The sequence below is a fragment of the Pieris brassicae genome, chromosome 4, assembly GCF_905147105.1.
Source record: "Pieris brassicae chromosome 4, ilPieBrab1.1, whole genome shotgun sequence".
In the NCBI taxonomy this organism is placed as follows: Eukaryota; Metazoa; Arthropoda; class Insecta; order Lepidoptera; family Pieridae; genus Pieris; species Pieris brassicae.
Window position 1 is genome coordinate 17,798,526 of NC_059668.1, and position 17,199 is coordinate 17,815,724.

Consider the following 17,199-nt stretch of genomic DNA (forward strand, 5'->3'; position numbering starts at 1 on the left):
CACTGAAAAACAACATGCTAAGTGAACATCAATAAATAACTTTGACGAGTGAATCTCGTTGTAGTTTCGGAAGATGGCTTTTATGATGAAAGTAACAGATTTCATGTATAATTAAGTCTATTAATATAACTGATATTTAATATGTTTATGATATTACAATATAAGTTGTCATCGTCTATCTCAATTATTATGTACTTCACACTATTTACGTAATAAGGTGCTACTTTTTTCGTGTTTATATTAAACTGAATAATTCCAATCATCGCGTATTATAAAAGAAAAATTACGACAATCGTAAGATCTACAAGAATCTTTTGTATTTGGACTTCTTTTATTTATTTATTAAAGTATACTACAGCATATATAATGACTTTTCAACAGTGTTAGTTAATCTTTTCTAAAATACGAATACATAACAATTACGGTGAACATAAATTTTACAAAAAAATAAAAATACTTTAAACATATTACACATTCAACTACAAACTTTAGTTTTTACTAAATTACTAGTTATTATTAGTAATAATTATAATATTAATTCGGCAAACAATCCGGCTTAGGTTCCCGATAGGGGCTTAATAACTTTTTTGTTTTGATCAGCCCACTACCGAATATCAAGGTCTGAATAAGTAGGGATTATTTTATTATATTCGCGAAGACAAATATATACTTTATGTAATATTTTTATGTATAGAAACCTGGGCCCTCGTAACTTCTTACTGTTAAAAACTGTTGACGTTCATTAGTGTCAGTTATATGAATAAAGTTATTTCGAGTTTAAGTTTGAACTCACGTGTTGTGATCATTTCAATTCAATAGTCATAGCGCAAAGTCACGCGAACTTACGTAGGGCTAACTGAGACATGGTCAAACAAATGTGAATAATAGGACAAACAGGGCACCGTCGTGACCACTGAACAAATATTGACATCGAGAACACTTTGATTGATCGAGGAGCGTGCTTACTGCGAAACATGCGATATCCATATTTATTAACTTAAAATTCAATTGTTTTATTTGTCACGTAATTTTGTGTCAAAATAACAATGTTTCTTATATTAAGCGTGCTTTTTTGTTTCACTGTTTCTTCAAAGAACTGAACAGTGTGATTGTATTTGAAAACAATCACTTGAGGTCTTAATTGTGAAAGCAGAATATGAAAAATGCGTCATCACAGGTACAAGAGTTAAATCTAAACTCATTAACAAAACCTCATTACGTGGGTCATAACCACAAATCTAAGCATACGTTGGCTGACAATTATTAAAGCTCAATTTAATCTCAAAGATGCCGCTAGCATTTCGTCAATGTTTACAAACATCACACTTACAAGACGAATTTATTTACACAGTAACACTGAACCTTGTGTCGTTAGAATAGAGTTCGTTATCGCTCGACACTTAAATGTGAATGAAGCCTTGTAAATGTCGCATACGTGAATCGTGCTATTGTTTCAGCAAATAATTCGTGGAAACATTGGAAGAGAAATCGGGGCGTTTAAAGACGCCGACGAGATAATGGTACTATGGAATGGGTATATCATGTTCGACGTAGTCACTAGTCACTAGTCATGTGTCTATTATTTTGTTATCATAATGTCGGTAGATGTAAACAAAGTTTTTATTACTCAGAAAAAATGTATTAGGGCTATTATGGGTGTTGGACCTCTTGTAAGGTGTGGAACATTTTTTTATAAACTCAGTATTATAACAGTAGCAAGTTTATATATCTTTGAAGCAGTTATAAAGAATCAAAGATGTTTAATACCTTTCATAAAACTTGCCTAAGGGATACAACACGGCAGTGGGTGGCTGCATGTTACATCGCGATGTATTCCGAAAATTATTCTATCAAACTATTTAATAAATCTTCCAAGAACTTATGGATCACTGCCGTGTTGCGTTTAAAGTACAGGTGATTAAATTTTTAAAGGCAAGATGTCTTTATTTTGTACCGTAAGTTTGATAAACATTAATTATTAATAGCTTAGGTCACTTATGATTATGATGACTTAATGAAAATAATATGACATCTGCATGCCTATTTTTATACTTATTGTACGGAATTTTATAATTGATCTGTCGAAATGTACCATTTTCATGCAAATAAATGATTTATTGTTATTAAAAATAGTAATTTTCTAATTTTACATTCAAATTGCAAGCGTTTTGAAAAGACAACTATCCCTCATAAGTAATACGCAAAATGTATTCTAAAAATATCTTAATTATATACCTACAGATACAAACTTGAAAATAAACTCTATTGCAAAGACTACTAACGAAATTTACTTTCGAATTTCAGATAATTAAATTAAGTTGAATTGTTTGAAGTCTGTATGCCTGTATGTATGTTTATAATCGTACAAATAAATAGGCGTAAAGTGAATTCTGGCAATTTTTACAACTTTTGATGAATTCTTTTAATCGAGTACACGTCCAAACAATAAGAAATGATTGGCAACAATTAAATAGAGTTACAAATGTAAAAACCTACCAACGAATGCGACCTCTTGCCAAGGTGCACGTTTTTGAATTAATGTTCTTACTGTCACAAAAAAACCAAATTGTTTTAGTAACGCAATTAGCAACAAGTGTGTTATAAAAAATTTTTGCAACAATTTGGAACTATAAAATTCCCAAGGTTCTTAGCTATCAAATCAGTAAGCCCCTCTCATAAGATTTAAGGATTTATTATTGTTATCAATGACGTGCTGTGTGGACTGTGAAATTCGAAAGTATGTGATCTCGCCGCCATAAGATATAACCTTATCAAACTGATTGACAAAGTGAAGGTTGTGACGAAATGCACATCAAATGCATAATCCTATCATAAAAATGGAAATAAAACACACAAAATATTCAATAAGAGATTTTAATAAATGTATATTCTGTATAGTAATAATAAATAATGACAATATACCAAATAGAGCATATTTTACGAACCCAGTATCTCATTTTTAAATTAGTTAAAATTTTCTAGCTCATATATCTCTGTCTCACTCTAATCGGCAGCTCATGTCTTAGCGTTATAGTCAGCAAGAAAGCATCCGGTTTCTGTACTGTGTATAATTTCTAGGATGAGTCTTTCACTTGATTGGTCCATCTGGTTGGTGAACAGCCACGTGATCTCTAGCTTTCTGTGTTGCTAACCGCAATCAGTTTCTCCAAGTTGTCATCCGCGTATTGTATGCTGTTGATAAATACATTTATGGATATTACTTTTAACAATACCATATCTGGTACATCCAGAGTATATTTTATAGACGCCAATGACTAACTATAGCACGTGTTTTTTGGAATACTGACACAAGAAATTACATGTAGTATATAAATCTACCCAACGGTTTTTAATTAAAATCGGAATTAGTTCGTTAATTTAGACCGCAAAAAAAATCCATATATTAATATATCCGTAATACCCAAAGTACCGAATTTTAGCAAATATAGCTTTAGGCTATTACGTCTTATGTATTGTGAGACTTACAGTCTTGATTATATTCGATTCATTGTGGTCATTTTGAAATCCATGTTAGTGCGGAATTTCAAAATATTCGTTATATGGCACTAGATATAAAATGGATACAAATAATCATTGAGACCTTCAAAACTTTGATTAATCCCTACTGGATGGATTAGGATGAGAAATCTAATGGCTTACGATAAAGTTTATGATTTTTAGGGTACCGTATCAGGCAATAAAAAATATGTCCGCGAATGACTATATAATCCCTAGTAAAAGAGGGCACGGTTGTTTGTTAGCGCTTAGGAGTAATTCAGAGATATAGATTTTATAGATAGATAGTTTTGTAAATATCTGGTTCAAAAGATGACGAAGCTCTTGCTGACTACGAATAGCTTACGTAAACCAAAGCCAATATTTTTATCTGTGCGGTTACTCGCGATAATTCGTAAGATCTAGAAAATGTAACTAAGTAATACCTGTTTAATGACCAATAAACATTTTTTTTTTCTTGAATCAAATCTTTTTGCCGCAACGCATGTGGAAGGAGATTTGAGCGGTATTAAAAAAAAAATTATATTTCCGGACCGCTTTTAATAACGTAGTTTTTGAAGACAAATTAAGTATGAGTCTGAATGTACCAGTTATTTGGTATGTAATACGTGTTGTGTACAGATAACACACACATATACCGATTAATTTGGACATTTACAATCCAAGATTTGGTTAATCCCAGCCGATAAGTGGGGCTTAAAACATTATTACATTTGATAAAAGATATTAAACACGAATGATAACATTTGATTTATACGTATTTTGTACGGTTTTATCGCATTTTTAGCAATTTTTAATAATTCAATTTAATGATTATTACTCAATTTAAAATTAAGCTAATATTTTTGAGGTTAATAAAATCATAGTCCCCCCTTGATAGATAGGCCTATTGATAGGATATTGACAGATAGAATGTGAAATATTATATAAAAAATATTTAGACATTTTATGTTTATATTAATACTAGATAAATAGTAGAGTAATAATTAATACAGAATATATAATGTTAATCTCATATATTCGAAATAAAGATGAAAGTTCTGTTTGTTTGTAGTACCTATACATAATCAAAATCTATATTAAACAGAAATTCTTTCACTAAAATAATATATAGGCACACTTAACAGCCTTTTTTCAGCCTAGCCTTTTTCGGGAACACGAGGCTCACAAACAGGCACTTTAAGGAAAGTGCTTACGGCCCATGAACGCAACACCGTTTTCAAGTACGTTGCCGACTTTTAAGGTAGTGGTACACCCTCCTCTTGAAGCCCCCTAAGTCGTAACGGCTTGGTAACCTGTAATGTCAATTGGTTCTATAACATGTTTTGAGACTAATTGCCGTGGTGCGCTATAAGAAGTATCTCAAAAACCACTCTGTTGTGGAACGTTAGACGGTGGAACGGGTTTAATTTAAAGTGTGTGTATGAATTATCATATACCCATGCACATATATATATATATGAAAAAACATATACGTTACATAAACAATTTTATTTAAAACGTAATTACGGCCCCATATTATTGGGATCATTATTAAATGTTTTATGACGATCTCTAATCTTGATAAACGACTGTAGCATGACTGAGCATATCTTTTGTAAACTCTGCGATGAATGATCTACAAATTGTTTATTAATTGACATTTCTTTGGTAATATGTGACATAAACATAATTGTAACATGATTCTGTGAAGTAAACGTTTTCAATAATTATTTATAATTATCGTAACCTCTTCTCTTACAAAACGTCACTCCTACGAATTTAAACCAAACTAGGAGATTTTCGGTTATAGGGATAAACATAACGGATTAAACAGTACATAGGTACTGTTTAATCCGTTATGTTCGGAGCTGGATATATTCGGTAGTGGGCTGATAAATTGTTAAATGAATAAAGAAAGCATTGTTAAATGCCTATTTCAAAACTAATCAGCTGTTTTGCTGGTAATTTTTTTTTGCTTACAAAAATGGCTAAGATTTTTTTGTATAATTTCTTGTATATGTATTTTTATTTTCGTAATATTTATGTTTACCGAAATTGGCCTATATTTAAGATAAAATAGCTTGTAACATATATCGTAGATATAGTATGATGTGTGATGTGGTCAACTTCAATAAATAAATAAATTCTTAAGAGTACGTACTTTGTTGTGATTTATAATTTCTCAAGAGCCAAAAATAACTGTGGCTTCTGTCCGTTGTAATATTTCTTATCTTGAAGCTTATTACAATATATATGGGCCGATGATAGAGGAAAAGTTTGTATTAATAAACGTATCGTATAAACCCTAAAACTATTGGGCAGATTACAAATTATTTTACATTAAGAATTCTAAATTATTACTAATAGCGTGTTGTTTATTTGCAAAATATTAAAAAAAAGTCTACTAAAGTTCAGGCAAGTACATAAAAAAGAAGAACAGCAAATTAATGCTTTTTTTATTAGTAATTTATATGTGCTAAACAAAAACACTTTTTTCGATTAATTAAAAGCTCTTGGAAAAATAGCAATCAGAATGCAACGCCAACCACACCTTACAATTAAAATTGCATTAGTACCACAAATACGACGGAACTAATGATAATGCGCCATTTGAAAAAGTAATGTCTGATCTTTATATAATCTAAACTATTTCTAATAAAAAGCATAACATTGTTTCATTAATAATATACGAGATTCTCTTTTGTTTGCACGAATTAAAGTCCATAACTCTGTTTAGATATAAATTAAATAATACTTACATTTCAGTCCATAATCAAAGTTCAAATAACCTAAATTATCTTATCACAAAGAGCACAATACGACGATAATGCCAGTCTTTAAATTACCCTGTATGGGGTTGCATTCTATATTTCGCAAAGCCATGAATTCAAGCATACTGTCGAGGCGGAACAATGAACCCAAATAACCATTAATATGTAATAAATACTGTGGGGCAATAAAACTGTGTCGCGTGGGGGACAAACAAACAAGTGTACCGAGGCAACCCCTAAACGCTGAGTATTGTTCAGAAAGACCCGGGCGTGAAATGACCGAGGGCTCACGAAGTTTGCCGATCGCACCGAATTGGTTCCGCACCGAATGCCAACAGCTGCTGCGTTTCCGATATAGGGGTAGCTCTTCATTAGTGTAACTTGTCTCATCTCGAGATGGATGTTTGTTTTGGACAGCGTGAGTTTGAGCTGATGGTTTCTTGATGATGTTTCGATTATTTATTACAAAATTAAAGTTAGACTATCGCAATTCATAGGTGATTTTAGTTAGTAATATTTGTCTCTCAATACTTCAAAACTTTCTTTTTTTAAACTTAGGTTTAGAAGAAAATTGATGATAATTGAACGGATAAATATTTATTTTAAGAATTCTCTTTCCAAGCGTTATACTTTGCGAATATAATTCAACTAACTAGGTGTAATAATTAAAAGTACCGACATTTATCAAAATTAAATTAAAATAATACTTACATCTGTGATCGATTAAAATCCGTCACAGTTAAAGTAATATAGAGCACAATGAAAACTAAACAAAGCGAACCAAACTGCCTCCTCGCGCCCGCGGATTAGTGAATTGTAAAAAAAGATTGGGGTCTTTCCGACCCGACGTGTTAATTACTGGGGTTGGGCGAGGGGTAGGAGATGAAAGTCAATTTGCTGCTACGACATGATATGGCTCATTTCATCCAGCGACAAGTGTAGCACCTGTGCGTTTTCACTGGCGCTAGGGGCTGTCCTTTGTGATCTTAAACAAACAATAGCATTGCCCTTTTGAATGGAGTACTCTAAACAACGAGTTGTGTTTATTTCAAGTATCTTTTTGAAAGCTAGTTTATTTAATTCATATGCTAAAAATGTGATCGCATATTATCATTCAATTCGTATATGGTATTTCAGATGAAATCAAATTTGGAATAAATCGTCTGGTAGGCGAACGGACAGATGAAGAAGATAGTGAATCACATAACAATGAAACGCGACCGGAAGATATATCACCGTCATCCCAGTGCGGTAGTCCATGTTGGGCACCATCCCCTCCATCCCCTCGATCAGTCCGGTCAACGTCTCCTGAACTAGAAGTGGATTCCCCGCCATCATCACCGAGACGACCGCCTGACTCATCCCCGACTATAAAAAGATCAGAGGCATTTTCCGTAAGCGCACTTCTCAGACCAGACGCACCAAGAACTCAACCACATAGACCTTTTTTATATCCACCCCTACCGTTTGCGGAGTTTCTAAGAGATGCAGGAAGTCTTAGCCTCCCTGGATGGGGGGGATACAGCAATCTATACCTCCATGCTGTTCAAGCAGCTGGTCCTGAGTTATTGCGACTTCGCGCTGCAGTATTAGGAAACCCAAGCCCCTTATCCAGACCCTTGCCAATTGGAGACGTGTATTCGTGTGTTAAGTGTGAAAAGATGTTCAGTACACCACATGGATTGGAAGTTCATGCGCGAAGATCACATAATGGAAAACGACCGTTTGCATGTGAGCTGTGCAGTAAGACATTTGGACACGAAATCAGTCTTAGCCAACACAGGTGTGTATTTAAGTTTAATTCATAATAATTGCAATGTTGTTACAATATTCATTATATATCAGATTGAGAACGTCATTAAGAAGTCAGTTTGATATTCTAGCCCAATTTTATTTATAATTAGTATTTCAATTTTTTTAAATTGATATCAAAAATACTATAAATGATTTGCGTTTATGTTTTTAATTAACCATTTTTCATATTTGGTTACGAAGAAGTTACGTTGCCGTTGAGCAGTTTATAATTTTTTTGCAATTCAATAAGAAATAATAACAAAAGTTAGTAAGTTGTTCTGTAATAAGTTCTTCTAAAATAACAATAAATTTCAGGGCTGTCCACAGTGTAGAAAAAGTCTTCGAATGCAAGCAATGTGGGAAAACCTTCAAACGATCAAGTACCCTATCGACACACCTACTCATCCACTCTGATACGCGACCTTATCCATGCCAGTACTGCGGCAAGAGGTTTCATCAAAAGTCCGACATGAAAAAGCACACCTATATTCATACAGGTAAGGTTTAAATTAATAATTTATGCCGAATTATTATTGAGAAGGAAAACTTAGCTGTACGGTCAATGTTAACCCAAAATAATATTTAAGCAATTATTATCCTTCTGTTGGTAATTAATTATTTTTTGTCCATGGGTGATTCACGTATCGTTATAAACACTTTTTGCAAGATAAACTTCATTACGAGCCGCTTAAGCCCCGATAGAACGCCGGAGCCACCTCGGAGCCTCTCTAAAAGGGCCTTGTAGGAACTACTCAAGGTAGTTTATTGAACAGCTAGTCTCTGAATAGAAAAGAGTCTAGTGAGGAACCTACATACCACTGCAATTTAAGGGGGCAGGGAATGCGCTCCTTAATTTCTACCTCAGATATAAACAATATTTTAGGCTACTGCGCATTTATATAATAGTTACAAATACCAAAACAGTGGCGCTAAAACCCTACATAGGTCTTGGCCGGAGATTACAACTGTAGGTCATCAGTCTATGCCTGACATATACAGATTTTTGCTTTCTTAAGAAATTCCGGTTTTCCTGATGTTTCACTTCCCTTCACCTTAGTAAGTTAATTGCGCGCATAGAAAGAAAACTACGTTCGTGTGCCGTGATTCGAACGCACAACCTTCAGAGTTGCTTATACCACTAAGCTAAATCTGCTCTAATATGATAGTTAAAATCAACAATTGAAGACTCCATCTAACACCAAGTTGCGGTTGATCCACGACTTTTTGGTCATTCTGTATAATTAATGTTTTCTTTTAAGGTTACGTTTATAAAAGCTTTTATCCTAAAATACAGCATTAAAATGGATGTCAAAACATCCTAATACCACACGTAATAATGGAAACAATGCATAATTAAGGCACAAAGGACGACAAAATAGACCGATTATTCAAGATATAATTCAAATAAGACCACAATAATTCAAAACAAACTCCTTTAAGAGGTCCATTTAGAGTGTAATTCTCGTTGGAGTCTGTCAAAACATCTTAAGATCCCTCGCCACATAATTAATGTACATTAACACCTAAGATGAGCAAGGGTGTTTTATATTCGTAGACGGGGTGAGTCGAGACGTTTGCGGTGAACGGGGCAACTCTGATACACGCAGTAATAATAGGGTTAACCTATGTATTATATGCGATGAAAAAAGGACTTAAGGCATTGCTAGGAAATTTATAAGATAGTTGACTTGAAACTTATGTATCGGTTATGCGTCACATTTTTCTGTTACTCGCCATCTTTTCTTGTCCCTACCACGGTTGATTCGAAAGATTCGAAGCCGTTATCGTTAAAAAAATATTATAATAACGATAACAATGATAGTAACAATTCTATTACAATTAATGGTATTCTGTAATAATCTTAGTAGTAGTAACGTAAAATGAAATAATTGTATTATTTGTATTCATGTCTTTGAATATAAAATTATCCTTTTTCCCTTTTGCCTTTATCTAATTTAACTTTATTTCACCAATTTCTGTAAAGTTGCATATAGTAGATCATTTACCGAAAAATAAGGTCATAAAGAAATTTCACTTCTTACGTGTGTATATTAGTACACGCACAGATTTTTTTATTATTATTATAATTATGGACATACAATATAAAAATAAAACTGAAATGGGTCCAGCTGAATGTTATGACCATATTTGTATCTAGCAATAGCCGTTATCCCTCAGATGATATAAATATTTTTTTAATTGTTTAGCCACATACACTAAAAACATTACATTTTACATCCTTTAAAGGTTAGAACTCGGTACTTATGTACCCAATATCGATTTTCGCTTTCAACAAATTTATAGAAACAGAATCCCCTTACATAAAGCAGTCCTCTATCTTCTAAAGTACCTACCTCTACTCAGTTCATTTAAGATAAGGGAGGGCTCGTGATTCAGACGCATAGATTCACCATTTCACTGCTCCTGGCGTGTTAGACAAAGAGGAAAGATAATACAATATGGAATGATAGGGACAAAATACTGTAAGGGTTGTTTTATATGCATAGTTTAGTATGTATGTTTTTCTTTTTCATTTGACATAGTATTCGTAGATACGTGAAATATTTGAACGTAGACAATTTACTATGCTATAACGAAACATCTATATAATTAAAGTAACTACGTAGAGCGTATTAGTTCGTAGCATCTCTACGTCGTAGTACTTTATCAACAGCTTAAGCGTAACTATTGGAGATACAATAGTGTTTTATGTATAATATAATTTTAATTATGTATTTTTAATAATGATTATAGTTAAAGTTCCTTGATAGTGATATAAATATCAGAAACTGTTAACAGGCAAAGTTAGGGTTAAGCCACACCTGATCATCCCTCTACCGGATAAATTATTAACAATATCAACATAGTTGCGAACGGCATTTTAATTAGTGTCCCAACTTCTTGATTAATGCCTCCCTAACAATTTATCGTGAAAATTTTATAATTGCTCGCTAAATTAAACGAACGATTAGTCAACGTCAAGATGTAACCGCGACCTGCGATCTGTCACCTTATTTATTGAGTGTTTGTTTGGTTTTGTTTCAATTCTAAAGTTAATTAAAAACACAACTTACAATATACAAAAAAATACTTACATATTAATATTGTGTGTATTACAGCGTTCACAAAACCAATTTAAATATATCATGTTTTTAGTATTGTCTTTGGTTAACATAGCTTTTACAAATTGAAAGAAAACAATTTTTATAACCGGACATGTTTTATTAATTACATCATTGCTAAAGTGTAAAGACTACGTCGTGGCTAACTTTGTTTAAAAAGGTTGATGCACTAGCCCACTAGCACGGTGAATCAGGCGCAGAAAAGTCCGTAGCAATGGTACGTTTATATATTCTGTAAATTAGCTGTCAGGAATGAAACGCTTTAAAAAATTAAAAAAATACATGAATGTTTGATAACTGATGCTGCGTTGGGCAATTTTTTAAAAATCTTCTCTTAATTAGTCGGGGAATAAACAGGAGCACATTAGCTCTCTGTATAATTACTGGCGGTTCGGCCATTTTGTTTTTTTTCCGTGGCTTGCGGTAGACGGTTAGAAACCATTTGTGGAATTGCTTCTCATTGTTATGCAATTAGAAATGAGTTTTAGCGATCTGATTACGCTATGGGTTGCTTTTTTAGACGTTTAACAAGTGATCTGGGGTGAATATTTAGTATTGATTAGATAATTTCTCGTTTTTACCTGTCATTTATTACAACTTTACACATGTTACTTCAAAATTATAACTCTGTTTGCGCGATTGAATTAGTTAGTGTAATATGATCATGGCTTGGACAGTCAAAGACAAATTGAAAACGAATATTGTATACTTTTAAATCAATGATGATACACGCGTTATTAAACACTTGCTTTGATGAGTAGGCAAGGTTTAGATTATTATTATGTGTAATTAGTTTAATGCTGTAATAGTAGAAAAAAAGTTTAATAAATATTTATATATACATACTTATGTTTCGTATGTTTAAAAATTTATGTATATATGACATTCTATCGCTCAACACGTAATGATATACTTAGGTATAGGAATAAATACCAATTACAAAATTAGGTTAACATTGAAAAGTTGTAACGATATTTGTCTTTAACACAAGTAGACATTTACAAGATCATTAACATAAAAAAGATTGGGAAAGCGAAAATTAAATGTATAAAACACTTCAAAATTGCTATTCTTGAGCCAAACGATCCTAACTTGGGCTCGCAGACCCACTGATTACTTTTTAAAGCCTTTTCTCACTTGGCCTCAAAGACACAAAGAAGTTTCTAATCGACTTTAAGTAGGCAATTTGACTTCTGGGTCTTAATATTACAATGTAAATAAAGTTCCTCCGTATAAGTATTACGAATTTATTCTTTTGTTTTGTTTTAATTAATTATACATTTATCAAACTAAGGACTGAATTTATATATTATTTAATAACGTAATTTTTTCTTAATTTTATTTAAAGGGAATTAAAGTAAAAGCTCACATCTATGAACATTCAAAAATAACAGAACAGAACAGGCAAACACAAGCTTTATACCTAATAACTATTGCTAACAGAAGCTTAACATACTACTTGAAACTCTTATGTTGATATATTCACTATGACGCAAATAATTTTCAGTAAAGTAAAACTTAAGTAACACATGTAACAGTCAGAATTCTAAAACAAGTTTAGCTAAATGTGGCTAAATATATCTGTAGTACCTAAATGTACACATGTATACCACCATCGTACATCCGTAGCCTGCCGGTTTAAATTATAATAATTGTTCACGTAAAAACAAATAGTACGATCTTTCAAAATGTCTACAAGGTTCTAGTCTTCAGTATTCTATCCACAAACTTAGGGGTGGAAATCTAAGCGCTCCATAAGGTAGGGGGTGGGTCAAAGGGGAGGGGGGAGGGAGTCTGAATCAAGGAGCGCTACGTGCCCGGAGTTTAATTAAGGACCCCGAGGACATCTCAAGATACTTCGATTTTAGTGGCGCTTTCTTTTAATTCCCTTTATTTAGTTACCGGTTAATGTTATTTTTGAGTGGGGCTAATGCGTGATTTGTACATGTAATTTTGAATTCGGTGCCTTGGTTTTATCTGTATTTACACTTTGAAGCTATGGAGTTTTTATTTGGGCAAGATAATTACTTACAATAGCGTAGGTGGGGTAGAGGAGATCCAGAGTAGACCAGCACTATTGAGTAAACTCTTTTCATTTTGTAGGTACACCAAACCTGTTTTTTTTAATACAAAATACACAGACTATTAATCAAATCAATGGCTTATAAGTCTTCAGAGTATAATCCGGTAGGCTTGATAAGTGACGAGAAAATATTAAATAAATATACTTGCTTGTATCCAAGGAAACACCAAAAGCTAAAAGGAATTATTAGAATATAACTGTGAATACGTTTTGAGAGGAAAGGAAAACATTTATTCATATGAAAAATGTATTTTCGTGAAGTTTCATCTCGTGATACATTCAGGAATATAACGAAACCTTATCAGATTTATTCTCAGTCTTGTTTTCGTAACTCAATATACACTAGGGATGATAAGATTCGAGATTTTTTCACACGCGAAAAAGTGACAGTGGATTCGTCCCATACCCCATATAGAACTGTGTACTCCCGTGAGGAAAATAATTGAATTAATGTCCGCGGCCCCATTTTTGCCCTGAGTAATATGACACTGGATTGTTTCTTTGTAAGAGTACTTTTACTTAATTACTATACTTTGCAGATACAGTATAACAGTAGAATTGTAATAAATATTTTCGCTTGTGAACAACTTTTTGAATATTATTCATATTATACTGCCTCGTACCTTTAGTATACCATGTATATTGGTATATATATATATATATATAATACCATGTGTATTGCCTTCTGTTGTGGTCACACAAATAATTGAAGGCTACTTGAATAAAATAATGTTTTAAGTTTTATAATGATAAAGGATTTTGTATCGCAACACACAATACTCATACATTTAGAACAACATACTGGTTATATTGACCACAATCAAAGGTACCAAGGTGAAATCTATGTATTAGGTACTTAATAACAACGTCATCGGCTGTTACGTCCAAATATGAGTAGTCCCTTCGATGTCGTTATACCAGGATTTTGACTGTTATTTTAATAATGGTGGTTTAATGTTGCCTGGAAGAGATCGCTCGAAAGCGATAAGGCCGCCAGTTGCCCACCTTTTGATTTAATTATATTATTTTTTTTATATTGTAGTATAACGAAGTCTAAATAAATAAATATATCAGTTAAATCTCAACAAAACTATTTGAATACAATTCATTATTAATATTTTTGCTTTAAAAAATAGTCCAAATTCTGCTCAACACATCGTTCAGCGATTTTCCTAATTTAATCTAGATTTATACACTCTCTCGAAAAAAATCCAAAATCTTTCATAGGTCCATCACCTAACAGGTCAATAGAATTTTTACCGCATAACGGTGCAATTCGAGACGCGTGGCATCGCACGCGGCACCTAATTCAATAAACACATTATCACGATTAGCTCTCTATCTTTACCCCCCGCAGCTAAACGACCCCAGAGGGCGCTGCTCCCAAAGGAATAGCTCGATTTCGCGCGTAATATCAGTGTGTTTTATTCAAATGACCGTCTGGAATTTACATAACCATAGTGTTCTTTTTGTTTAGATTTTTGAGAGGAGCCTATGTATAAGCTTATATTAGAGATTTATTCGGGCTTGGCCTAATCGTGTATATACTCTGGTCAGTTTTACGTTGCCCTGTATGTCACAAGGTTTTGATTCCCTGCTGAGCAGGCTCCGTTCAACACCCTTTAACCAACTTGGTACACACGACGTCTTCATCTATCGTCAGCGCTTTATAAATAGTGTGAATATTATATAAATAAAATATTATTAATCATACTAAATAATCATTCATAAAACAAAGTTGTTTATCTCACTTCCGGTTGCAGTTGGTAACAATCAACATATTCATAACGGTTTTCCTTGAAAAAATCTATTATTATTATTATGGATTTTGAATGAAAATATTATACGATTTTTGTACATTTTGCATTCGAAATTGTATGAGATTAACTACTAAATATGAACTACGCAACTAGACAAACGAAATTTTCAGAAATTCAATCTAAATTATTTTATTTCATATAATTTTTTAAATACTGGACCAAGGGTGACCTTTAATTTTAAATATTAAGTTTTAAATTGGGGTTCACTTTTAGCTGGTTGATTGTAGAACACGTGCGTGACGCGTGCCATGCGCCGGTGTCTGTGTGATTATTTAAACAATAAATTTAATTGCTAATCCGATACTAACGTTTTATTGAAATGCACTATAATCACGCCATCTGGCGGAATTAATAAGATTTCGTATGAAACAAGTGATTGGCTTTAAGTCCGTGGGAATATATAAAATTGAGCAATTCAGTTTTAAACAAACAAAACTTGTAAAAACAAGTCTTATTCAATATTCAAAAATATTCAATCTAGCTATTTTAAAAGGATGCGTCACTTATTTCAATGTAAACTTTAATAAAAGTATACTTCGTCCGAAAATATATAGCTATAAATATTCCACTACTTCACTACCACAAGCTTTGAACAACCTTTTGAATGACCATACGGGTTTTGAAAATAAACCTCACGTTCCATAATCAAATTGCCGTGTTTTGATTGGCCGACGCTGCGCGCGCTTTTCGAGTGTTATGATTCGCCGATGTCGCAATGGCGGCAGTTGTCAAGTATTATCACAGAATACATGCGTTGCCGCTAATATTTGCATCAAACCTCTATGGTGACGTATTAAGTTCTATAATTGACAGACGCAAAATGACAGATACAAATAGTTTCAACTTTCAAGTATTAGAAAAATATTAGCTAATGCATTATGTGTGGGGATTTTAAGATTATTAATGTTTATGTAGTTATTTTAAAAGCAATTATATCGTAAGTATAAATTGGCACGTTATTTTTCGCCAACTTTCTTATCTGACCGAAGTCCAAACCTAAAAATCATTACTGAATTTCCTAATGCTAGATAATCAAAAATCTATACTCTTTATATATGTAGGAAATTTAGTCTTTACACGATTCAGTCTAGGATTTCCTTCGTTCCGAGCACGTACTCCATACGTGCCTTAGCGAGGCAGATTTGCAGCGGGGACGTTGCCCTCATACCTGACGCGGTAATCTGAAAAGAAAATTGTCAGCTAATAATAAGTAGAACTTTTATCTATTTATTATTTTACCACAAAGCACCAATATTAAGCCTTAACTAAACTTTACATACCAATAAAACTGCTTCTGTTAAAAAATATTGAATCAAAAAAAAACATTTATTTAGATATATTAACAAAAACTCTCATAGAACAGAAAAATTGGTTCTAAATTCAAAATTTTGGTAGCATTCTAGAGTTCTAAGTTTACATATTTTTGAATGAATTGTTCTATATACAAAACTCATTTCATAGATTACAGATATGATCTCATTCGATATAATATTATTCAAATCCTTTAATGACTATCACGTATAATCCGAACAAATGACGTTCAACCCTTGCTCTGACAAATATAAGCGGTTGAGTGGCAATTTATTTTGTCATACTTATTGTATTAGATTTGACGCGTAATATTTGGGATTAGTAGTGTCGGGTGTCAGTTGAATTTCAATAATGGGAATTATAACCGAATGGTTGATCCAATATTGGTTATGAATAGCAGGATAGGTTTTCATAATTCATTAGTAAGAAATAAGAAATGAATAATACCTTCTGTAATTAAAATTAGTTAGTAATATTATATTATTATTAGATTAGCGGGAGAGTGCTTAGACTATAAGTTTTGACAACAATTATACATAACTTAACTGTTCTTATTATTATTATGACATTATAATAATTAATATGACATTTGCATGCTTATCTTTATATGGCTGATTGTGATTTTCTTTTATAATTAATCAATCTGAATACACCACTTTCTTTGCAAAATAATTATTTATTATTATTAATATTCGGATAAAAGAAAAAGGAACAGTTTGAATTAGTGTTAGTGGACGTTAGTGTTAAGTGCTAAACAGTGGTAGGTTTGTGGAGAAATAGAATACAAGAACAGAGCATCG

At 32.6% G+C, this 17,199-nt stretch overlaps 1 protein-coding gene across 2 annotated transcripts in view; it reads left to right on the top strand.

The window, feature by feature from the left end:
• The window catches only part of LOC123709018 (zinc finger protein Gfi-1b), a 48,163-nt gene that overhangs the window by 18,454 nt on the left and 12,510 nt on the right, over positions 1-17,199 (top strand). Inside the window, exons 3-4 of one of the 2 annotated variants that reach the window (XM_045660094.1) lie at positions 7,407-8,052; positions 8,379-8,560. In XM_045660094.1, coding sequence (XP_045516050.1) covers positions 7,407-8,052; positions 8,379-8,560 — 828 coding nt within the window. The remainder of the gene's footprint in view (positions 1-7,406; positions 8,053-8,378; positions 8,561-17,199) is intronic. The other variant, XM_045660095.1, reaches the window with a different exon arrangement.